This window comes from Cynoglossus semilaevis, chromosome 9, assembly GCF_000523025.1.
Source record: "Cynoglossus semilaevis isolate Cse_v1.0 chromosome 9, Cse_v1.0, whole genome shotgun sequence".
NCBI lineage: Eukaryota > Metazoa > Chordata > Actinopteri > Pleuronectiformes > Cynoglossidae > Cynoglossus > Cynoglossus semilaevis.
In genome coordinates this window covers 13959672-13971141 of record NC_024315.1, presented here as the reverse complement: position 1 = coordinate 13971141, position 11470 = coordinate 13959672, and the positions used below count along the sequence as shown (strand labels likewise).

General features: G+C 41.6%; 2 protein-coding genes across 4 annotated transcripts in view; both read right to left on the bottom strand.

Annotated features, from left to right (window-relative positions):
• The window catches only part of slc24a3 (solute carrier family 24 member 3), a 31875-nt gene extending 27697 nt beyond the window's left edge, over positions 1-4178 (bottom strand). Inside the window, exons 1-4 of the mRNA XM_008317357.3 lie at positions 2593-4178; positions 819-2517; positions 561-656; positions 34-448 (exon numbers count right to left, since the gene is read on the bottom strand). The gene's annotated coding sequence lies outside the window, so the exon portion shown is untranslated. The remainder of the gene's footprint in view (positions 1-33; positions 449-560; positions 657-818; positions 2518-2592) is intronic.
• Positions 4179-4325: 147 nt separating this feature from the next.
• On the bottom strand, positions 4326-10562 carry dtd1 (D-aminoacyl-tRNA deacylase 1). 3 transcript variants are annotated; one of them, XM_025058522.1, is made up of 6 exons: positions 10405-10562; positions 10140-10230; positions 9068-9303; positions 8229-8326; positions 4909-5072; positions 4326-4755 (listed from the first exon to the last, which is right to left on the bottom strand). In XM_025058522.1, exons 1-5 carry the CDS (start codon positions 10445-10447, stop codon positions 4917-4919), a joined length of 624 nt encoding a protein of 207 aa, XP_024914290.1. In that variant the 5' UTR covers positions 10448-10562; the 3' UTR covers positions 4326-4755; positions 4909-4916. The 3 variants fall into 3 exon arrangements, with proteins under 3 accessions (XP_024914290.1, XP_008315580.1, XP_008315581.1); XM_008317358.3 differs by having other exon boundaries at positions 4917-5072; XM_008317359.3 differs by having other exon boundaries at positions 4333-4755; positions 4873-5072.
• Positions 10563-11470: the final 908 nt, after the last annotated feature.

Sequence of the window (11470 nt, the reverse complement as noted above, 5' to 3'; positions counted from 1 at the left end):
TGTGAAAAATACGGAGAGATTAAAGTGCCTTACTACAAGGAGGTCACCAGTTCGATTCCTGGCCCTCGCCCAGGGCTGGTCCAGTGTAGCGTTAGTGTGGCCAGATTTTCATATCCCGTGGATATTATATTTCAGATTTGCCAGGCATCAGAGAGTGTTGAGTTGAATTGGGACTCTCCGAGTTTCTCACAGCGGTCCACTCTGAGGTCGTGACCCCCGGTCTGCTATTTGGATAGGCCAGCTCTAAGTGCTGGTCTTCCTGTGTGGAGTGCTGGTGTTCTCCAGCTTCCTCACACTGTTCCAACACATACTGTTTATGCAGAACCGATTGCACCTGATGTCTTACACAGAAAAGGCTCACTGATCCAGGCCAGGGTAGAACGCCTTTTTGTGTGTGGTTTGTCTGTGTTTTTCTCCTGGTTCAGGTTGATGATTATGTCTATGACTCCTGGACAGTAAACAGAGCTGTTACTTACAAAACTGATGTCCAGAGAAGTAAAATAAACGGAGATGTGGCCTCATAAAGACAACGCTGCAGTAAGTACTGAATGGAACTCAACTCAAAGCAGCAGACGCAGTTGAAACAGGTGGAGGTCCGTTGGCATGGCGAGGTTGGTGGACAGCTGGGGGTTCAAGGACCAATCCCCAAGCAAGTCCTGACGATGTAGAAGGAGAGTGATTAGAGACAACACAGAGGCAACCAACAAGGCATCCAGTGACGTGTGTGTGTGTGTGTGTGTGAGAGAGAGAGAGATCAGCAGAACATTGCATGAACACAGGTTGGAGCTTGGAGTCTAAATTCAGGAAACACATTTTACCTTGATGGACTTTAGTGAACGGACATGGAAATAAAATCCCTCCAAGGAAACTCTGTAACACACACACAGAAATAAGCAGATCTCCAGCAGATTCAGACTCGGAGTGTGCAGTCACCTTAGCTTCTGCGACTGTTAGAGAGAAACAAATAAACACATACAATAATTCCTCTTCTATATATAGTATATATACACATATATACATAGAGTATATATACACATATACACACATAAATATATACAGTATACATCATAAAAGTTATGAGGAGAATGGGTTGAAAAAAAAAAGTCAAATGGGTGGCGGGCGTGTTCCATTTAGCTTAATTCACTTTTTCACACTACCTCATTGCCACGTTGTGCTGACCTACATGGACTGATCAGAGTCCTGGTCAGTGCAGCCACTGTAACTTTCACACAGTACCTTCAAAAACACACATTCCACTGTAAAAAAAGCCCTGTGAACAAATCAAGTCTCCTGATAAAAAAAGGTAGGGTGGGAACTTGGTTAATATTTCCACCGACCAAAACCATCTTTTTATGAATGAACCAAAGCATCTCGGTTTGTTTGGTCGTAAACCGACTGAGAAACCATCTTCATGAAGTAAACAAGACTGTAAAAACACAGCAGTTCACATGAACGTGTGTGTGTGTGTGCGCGTGTCCATGCTAACACGCTGCACGTGTGTCATAATAATCCCAGTTCAGTTCAGACGGTTCGACTGGATCTCAACTCTACGATGATGTCAAATACTTCATCATGGCCAAGTGGGTTTCTTGATAATCAGGCCTGAGGTTTTATATAAATAGCACTGGAAACTTCCCAGCAAGCATGGAAAAAGTGGTGGAGCTCTAGGCAACTGCCTTTATTGTGCATTTTAACCCTTTAGAGTTCAGGGACTTAAATATGGATCAAACAGAGGACGAGGACGGGACCGACATAAGGACAAAAATGTCAGGCAGAGACGAGGGGTTTTATTCCACACGGCAATAATCCCAGTTTATGTACCGGGTGTGAGCTTTCCCCCCCCAAATTACAAGAACACTCTTCTTATGTTTAAGTGTCACAACGCGGCGGCAGACTGCAGTGGTACGGCACACGTGACCCGAGGCCTTAAAGCTGCCTTCAACCTTGGCCTGTCGAAAGCGCAGAGCCAGCTAGAACTGGGCGAGGAGTTAGGGAGCAAGACGAATTCCCAACCTCTCAGAGGCACACAAAAGAAGAAAGTGAGGGGAGCGAGGGGGGGAGGAGGCAGGGAGGGGGCAGCAAATTAAATCCAGTTAAATTGTTTTTCCATAGCCAGTGGGGTTGGCAAAGGACACACACACACACAAACGATGTAAGATAAGTTGTAGAGACCGCTTTATGCAACAGTGTGGCCTCAGATGGGGGAGAATTTCTGGAATTTAACCCACTTTCCCATGTCCGAGTGTACACGGCGCCCCCTCCCACTCTCAATGACCACACACAAGTTCCCATGTTTGTTTGGAAAGCTGCACGTGAATGTGAACATCTGCCTCGAATCGGCCCTGCACAGCTTCCATGTAGTGCAGTGCTTTCAGATGTGCTGCTCCAGTTAGGCTCCGCCCACCATCTCCCACTGCAGGTTCTCAGCACAGACTGGCAGAAAGTTATTGTTGTTTTGCAGTTTTAACACCGTACAGTATGTTCTGATCCTAGGAGTCCGTCAGACTGGAGACAACCCTGGGTGAAGGCAGGGATAACACCAAGTTACTAACCACTCTATCTCACGGAAACAAACCCACAGCGTACACTCACTGTTGCAGAGATCAGGTGTGTATGGAGCAGGGAGTATGAGTCTGCACATGGTCACTGCCAAGCCTTATATATCCTAATAAAAGAAAAAAGAAAAGAAAGAAGGTTTTCTAGTTTTTTAAACATCACTCAACTTCAAACAACATCAGCGTAATTAAATAAAAATTTAAAAAAAGTTCTCCGGTGCACGACAAAAGTTCCATCAAGTTCTCAGGATCGTTGACCTTTTTGGCCTTCACTGTAGACCATCTGTCCGAGGCATGCAGGCAAAGATTCTGACAAAAAAAAAAAAAAAACACTTTGAAATCAGAAGTACAAAACATTTCAAACTTTTCCTGGACTCCCAGGAAATCCAAGGCCCTGTTCCTTTAAAAGTTCCACCTAGCAGGTGGAACTTTACATCCAGGCAGCAGAGATGGACTCAACCGTCAGTTCTGGACATTTGTGTTGTCATAAAAAAAAACTAGGAGATTCTTTACCAGACCTACTCCAAGATGTTTCCTGACTGACTTTTAAAGCACCGGCGTCTGTTCCAGAGGTGAGGATTTCAGTTGTTTCCGATACAAAACGGAAGGAGAAATATCTGTACCCAGGCTGGCGTCACAGGCAGACATATCTGGGTCATGTCTTCTCTCAGAGCGATGGAGTCTGGGCTCCAGCAGCTCTTCTGTGGGCTCTCCATACTGTGGACAAACATCAGACAGCAGCACCAATGAGAGAGAGGGTGTGTGTGTGAGATATGCTTTGGTTGGCTGGACAGAAAACATGCCTGAACTATAAAAAGCGCTGAAGCTGGGACAGAAGTGAAGATCCAGGTGGTGATGCTGAAAAGAGAAACAAGGACAAGAACTGTTGCCTTGTTTTGCGTCACATCAAACAAACACAGTGAACGGTGAAAAATAACAGCCCGGACAAATGTGGCGTGAACAACCGTTTTCGCTTGAACGCGTCCACTGAACAACAACGAAATTTAGATTTACAACTGTCGGATCAGAAGGGGACAGAGTTCAACGTGAACCTCTGTCGGAATTCTCCAAGACTGACAGGACAGGAAACATCCTATTGTGAGCCACTAGAGGGCGACTATTGGATACATTTTCTTTTAATTTTCAAATTACAATGTTCTTAGTACTCTTTCCAGGGCTTGATTTACTGAGAGTGTAGAATAAAGCAGGGCACATATGCCTGGCTGATTCATTAAACAGAGACGTTTGAGGAGCACAAATGAACAGAGCCAGGATTTACACCTTTCCAAAGACATAAATAGACGAACCAGAGACTAGAACATTTCCTGTTTTCCCCCCACCGGGTTTCAGAAGAAACTCAGTTTAGATATCAGCCATGGTAGAATTGGATCTTTCAGTGGTTCTCAAACTAAGGTGCACGTACCGTTGGTGGTACTGTGTGAACGAAGGTAGAACAAATGTAGAAAATGTGAAACAGCTGCTCTGCTGTGTGTGTGTGTGTGTGTGTGTGGGGGGGGTCTCTGAAGTACCAGTTGAAGCACTACTTCATTTTTACAGTGTGTTCATAGCACCCCCTGCAGGATAAGTACTAGATCTAAGAACGTTATTAATTCTGCCTTATATCCATGAACTATTAATAAAAGTGTTTTATTGAGCTTTTGCAAAACTGTGTGACAGTGAATAAATATTTTTTTGGTGGAAGAGTAAAAAGGCAAATCAGAATCCTTAAACCATTCAAATCATTTGAGCAGCAAAAACAAAAACACAGTTGCCATTTTGAAGCATTTTATCCAAGGTGTTTAACTTTTACCAAACCATGATTAAAACTCTCGTCCTCTGGGGGGTGTCAGGAGCATGTAGACAGAGAGAGGTGGAGGAAGACAGCAGGTAAAAGACAAGGAGGGCAAATAAAGAGAAAAAAAAGCTAAAGGTGCCTGTAAACATAGTGCTCCTAATTTTGGTTTCAGTACAAATCCCTCATGTTTCGAGGGTGCTCGCTGACAGTTCCACCCCTCGTTCTGTCGCCCCCTTGGTTTGTACTTCAGCAGGTGTGTTCAGTGCTTAAAGCTGTGTCCACCAACACCAGGGACAGGACACAAGGTCCCGATTCTGCTAATTTCCACATAGACAAGTTCACAATCAGGAAACAGCCGGTGAGAATTCCAACCATCCTGAGGAAGCTGGTTTCATATCAGTGGCTCTGTAAAAAAAAAAGTGAAGTTATTTTACCAATCAGCTGTTGTCTTGTGTTTGCAAATCAACTTGGAGCAAACTCCTGTTGGACAGTTCCATGTGTTCTTCAAAGACAATGACATACTTTATTGTCTATTTCACTGTCTGTAGCCACTGAAACCTGTTAACCTAGGATTCCCTCTCTGACGACACGTCTCCCTCGGCTCCACTGCTGGCGTTTGGGTCCGGTCGGGAACGCACTAATCCCTTCTCCTTGCCGGATTCTGAAGGGCCTTTGGAGCGTGTCTTCTCTTTCCTCTGCTGCTGCTTCTCTTGCTTTGACAGCTTGGGGAAAAAAACGGAAATGTAACTGTTGTCTGCTGCAACCGATGGAGAGTTGGCATTTTAGAAGTTTGATGTAAATTCCTCCAAAAAGGCAAATCAGCAGAAATGGGGGTTAGTAGAGTATTTACTAAATAGTATACATGTACATACACACATATACATGTACATACACACATATACATGTACATACACACATATACATGTACATACACACATATACATGTACATACACACATATACATGTACATACACACATATACATGTACATACACACATATACATGTACATACACACATATACATGTACATACACACATATACATGTACATACACACATATACATGTACATACACACATATACATGTACATACACACATATACATGTACATACACACATATACATGTACATACACACATATACATGTACATACACACATATACATGTACATACACACATATACATGTACATACACACATATACATGTACATACACACATATACATGTACATACACACATATACATGTACATACACACATATACATGTACATACACACATATACATGTACATACACACATATACATGTACATACACACATATACATGTACATACACACATATACATGTACATACACACATATACATGTACATACACACATATACATGTACATACACACATATACATGTACATACACACATATACATGTACATACACACATATACATGTACATACACACATATACATGTACATACACACATATACATGTACATACACACATATACATGTACATACACACATATACATGTACATACACACATATACATGTACATACACACATATACATGTACATACACACATATACATGTACATACACACATATACATGTACATACACACATATACATGTACATACACACATATACATGTACATACACACATATACATGTACATACACACATATACATGTACATACACACATATACATGTACATACACACATATACATGTACATACACACATATACATGTACATACACACATATACATGTACATACACACATATACATGTACATACACACATATACATGTACATACACACATATACATGTACATACACACATATACATGTACATACACACATATACATGTACATACACACATATACATGTACATACACACATATACATGTACATACACACATATACATGTACATACACACATATACATGTACATACACACATATACATGTACATACACACATATACATGTACATACACACATATACATGTACATACACACATATACATGTACATACACACATATACATGTACATACACACATATACATGTACATACACACATATACTGTATGTATGTGTATATATAGATATACACATAGATTGTGATCAGCCCGATGGCTCATCACCATAATTAACATAATTAATGAAATAAAGAGACTTAGGAGACTTGAGTGGCCCACATCAACACTCCACAGCTGATAGCTGAGACAGTTCTACTCTGCTCCTCACTCTGACAGGTCACATGATCACTTCAATGGGTTTATTGTTGTGACAGCACACGCTGCCTCTCACTGACTCAACCACACACACACACACACTCTGACACTCCAACCAAACACACTTCACATTCTCTCCATTGTTTTCTATACAGATCAAAGAAGTGCACAGTGGTCAGAAAGTCCGGCTAAACCGACATCCAAAAACAGACTTACATTAAAAAAAACGAGCTGTCATCATATTGTAGTGGACATTTGAACACAACAACAATGATGGCTGAGAGAACATCCTGAAAATCCCACAGTTAGTCTCATCTTCAGACTCTGATGATGATGAGAGACCAACAAAGTCACATGTGCTCAACATGTGGACACAGAGAAACCAAACAATAATCAACATTTTCCTCTCAAAGTCAAATGAGGATCTGATTGAACACGTGACCAGACGTGGTGGATTTAACCCAGTGACCACAAAACACAACACCACGGTGAACAATCAGCAGCGGCCTCACTCCTCTACTCCACGCTGTGGTTTGTAGGCAGTCTGACCCTGCAGTGGATCCAGATCCCTCATGTCTCCAGGCCTGGTCCACTGGCTGCCCTTTATATTCCCTCATGTCCAGCCTCCAAAAGCAAAACATCGCACATGGACCAGATGTTCATTCCGAGGGCTGCTTGATATGCCTGTGCACTCGTGGCCTGTGTAGGTGTCAGCAGTTATCTACTGCTGCAGAAAATGGACTGACAGAATTCTGTCACTGGAACATACACAGTCAGTGCAAATGTTTGACACCCACCCAACCGACAGAACATTCTTCTCACTGGTCTGGACTATTTTTATTCATTAATAAAAACTAACCAACTGTATATGAACTGTATAGACAAATTATACAGGGCAAAAATGAACAGCACTGTCTAACTATTACCTGTCAGTTTAGTTATTGTTGTGTCTATGTAGGTTCTCAGTCATCCAGGCCATTTAATCCAAAAGATAGTTACATCGAAAGCAAATGGACACAGTAGGTTTGTAGAGGAATTGAAGAAGACTGTTGGATGAGAGGCGCAAGGTCTTAAAAAAAAAAACAAAAAAAACGACTTTGTCCAATTGCTTTCGATGTAACTATTTTAGTTGTTGTTGTTGTTTTGTGTTTTTTTATACCATGACATGAGTGACATCGACAGTCACTCGACCAAAAACATACCAACGCAATCATTGCCACCTAGTGGTCGGAAATAAAAATGACACCAGCTTCTACAGTATTATGGCTCAAGTGTTTTTAACAGGACAAAAGTCTGCTGCATGAACAGGTGCAAACGCAGTGTGGATCCACTTATTATCCACAGCACCCTACCATTATTATATTATATATTATTATCATATATAATAATATAATATTATAATAGTATTATATTATTATTATACCATACCATCATTCACTCCCACAATTCAAGTCTGCACTTAAAACTCATCTGTTTAAAATTGCCTCCTCCATCTGATATTCCACTGTTGTATATTAACTTGTTATTAATGTTTTTTTGTTTTTTAATGCTGTGTTGTTATCTTTGTATTCACTGTAAGGTGTCCCTAGGTGACAGAAAGGCACCTATGAAATAAAATGTATTATTACTATTATTATTATTATTACCTGTTTTGGGTCCGTGGGAGCAGCAGGGGAGCTCAGCTCAATGGTCACAGGTCCATCGTTTTGGATGTGCACCTGCATGTACGCTCCAAACTTCCCATCTGAAGACAGAAGAGCCAGTAGGAAGGTTTGTGTTTTGAGCAGTGGAAATTGAAAATATGAAGACATCAAAATGCTACCGTGTTTCAATCGTTTACAGCAGAGAAGTTCAAAGTGCGACTGGATGATTTTCACAGGCCCGTAAAGACCAAGAGACAAGGATGGAACAAGTGCAGTAGAAGAGGTTTCAACTTTAACGTTCTCTCTTCCTCTGGGTCGGTGAGATTAATGACACCATCTGCACAATGTAGCAACGGGCCACACTGGGAAAGTGCTGCATCATCATGTTTGCCGCTAAGACTGGGTGATGCTGCTGCTGATGATAGTGGTGGTGGTGGTGGTGGTGAGGGGTGTGGAACTGGGGGACGGGGTCATTTAGAAGCTGTAGGCCTCTCTTGCTGGGACGAGGTGTTCTCACCTGTTCCCAGGTGGACTGACCTAATTCACTGTCAGTGCCACTGCATCACAGCACAAATAATCCACAACTCGCTAACACTTAACTGCCCTCACACCGCTGCACTAAAGTGGTAATATTGGCAATTAAACAGCTGGGGTGTGGGGGTGGGTCTACAATATCCACGCTAACGTTACTATTGAAAAATGAGACCACTTTTCATTTTTATTCATTTTGGAAACAGTGACCCCTGCAGCCAGTAATTATAAACAACAGTAATGAGGTTTACAATTACTCTAGGAGTGTGATGATAATGACGTGTCATGACGTCAGACAGTTACTGCCTCACCTTTGATCAGCTCGGGTTTGTAGACACTCCTCATGTTCTCCAGAATGCTGTTGTAGAAAGGCTGAGCGAGCTCAGCCGGCATGGCCGAGTGAAAGTCCGGCTTGTTGCCCTTCAGTATACACTGAAGAGTGAACTGACTCACGCACAGCACTTCCAGGTCTCGCTCCATCACACTTTTACTCCACGCTCGGCCATTCTCGTCCTCAAAGAGCCGAAGGTTCAGGATCTTGCGTATCCTGAGAACGTGCAAAGAAGGTCAGGTTAGAAGACTTGAATGAGTCATACTATAGTATAAAAAACCCATTAAGACTAACAGTTGAATCATAATCAACCAGGACTTTAATTCAAATATATCATCACACATACACATTCCCAGTTCTGCCCACCCTGCAGGGCTGCTTGGACATGGTTCTGAATTCTATTTTTAACAGTTCCACTATGGGACCAGTTTGTCATAAGTTGTACATCAACTCGTTTGTCAATCGATTAAAAAAAGCCCTCAGCATACCACTAGGGGGAACCTGAGAGGGAACAGATTGTATGCCTGCGATAGTTTGCAAGAGGTTATTTTGCAAACTATGATTACTTGAAATAATCATATTCTATTGGCAACGCCGTGCACCTCTCACTATGACAACAGGCCAACACAGGTTGAGATACCAGCTATCTAAAAGTAACCTCGCGACCTGTTTTCTTTGTTGGTGATTTGAGTTGATAGTGTTATATGAGCAGTCAAAAAATGTGTTCTGTTGTGGATTGCTAGAAATTAATACAAACCAAAATTTTAAGTGACTTCTGTCTCTTGCAGAAGTGTTTAATTCCATGTTTGTTAGGTTTGTCAACATGAATTGCATGATAATTTCTTGATGATAAAACCACCGTTTAATTTGTTGTATGTGTCTCTGCTGTCTTACATTAGTCTTACGATATCCATATACTGAAGTATATGAACAACATCGATATATGACTTTTGGACCATATCGCCCAGTTTTATTACATATATTAACTGCATTACACGTATTTGTTAAATGTATTAAACAAAGAGAACCTAAACATGATGAGAGTGACTCACATGTAGTCTGCATCTCTCTGGGTGTCCTCTGCAGAAATACCCAGCAGAACGCACAGTCCTCGTCCAATCGAACTGACCTGCTCCTCTCCCACTGCGGGACACAAAAACGTTGACACGTTAATGGCAGGACACCTGTGTCCACGGCGGACATACAGAAGAGACCGTGAGTGTGAGAGCTCAGGCTAACATAACTGTGAATTAGCATGAAGTCCGCAGCGCTTCTCTGTAAAGTGACATGTTTTAAACGGCCACAGAAACAGCTTACCTGTCACAAACGCTCTGTTTACCCTCTGAATAATCGCCTTCATTGTTTTGGTTTTGATTCATTAGCTGCAGAAATGGAACACAACACTTGTTTGACTGTCAATAGACCTGGGTTAAAGACGCTCTGGCGCCACTCTGCTTCGGAGGGCGAATCGCGGGTGAGAAGCTACAAACATTAGGAGACCGAAGAACTTGGAAAACAAATACACTAATCATGAGCGACTTTTTTTATCTTTCAATTTTTATCAATATTAATTCCCGCGTTTTACACAGGAGAAACGGTTCAAAAAAGCTTTAACAATGATACGAGTTTATGGGATACAGAATTTTACATTCCCTCTTTAGTCCAGTAGGTGGCTGTAACGCAGCCCCGATGTTCTCTTGTAGAAGAAGAAGAAGAAGGTGAAAGTGCCATGGCGGCGCCCTTGGTTATCGACTGAAGCGTTGTTAGAGCACGACACGACCAAAAAACAAGGAATAATGAAGCAAGTTAACGCAGTCAAGATGAACAAAATGGCTGCAATGGTTTATGGTCTTAGTGTCTGGACCCTTGTCGGTTGGTTGGCTTTACGACACTTCACAGGTTCCAATAAGGACGAACCGAGTGAGTTCGTCTGTTTTGTTTTTAGGCCATATTGACTTTCCTATTCTCTTTATTTGCTTAAAAAAAATTAAACCTTTTTTGTCACATTTTGTCTTCCTCTTTTGATTGCACTCTGAAAACAATTACATCTGTGCTCCAAATAGGCTCACATTCAGTTTTGACCCTTCGTGTTTGCTGTTCTATTCATACTCAGTCATGTGAATGCGAATTAAGCAAAAATGATAAATTAAGTCAAAATGAAAAAATCAGACGCTTCAGTCATTTGAACAGGTTTCCATCCAAGTTTGGTAAAAAAAAAGGGACGTTTTCTGTGATTTTAGGGTTTAAATAAAAACCAGAATCAAAGGCAACACAGCTCAACACTTGACAAAGATATGATGACCAAACACATCAACAATACTTAAGTCTGAGGGTTTTGACTCAGCTTGATACAAGCATCATGTGACTAATCTGTGTTCCCCTC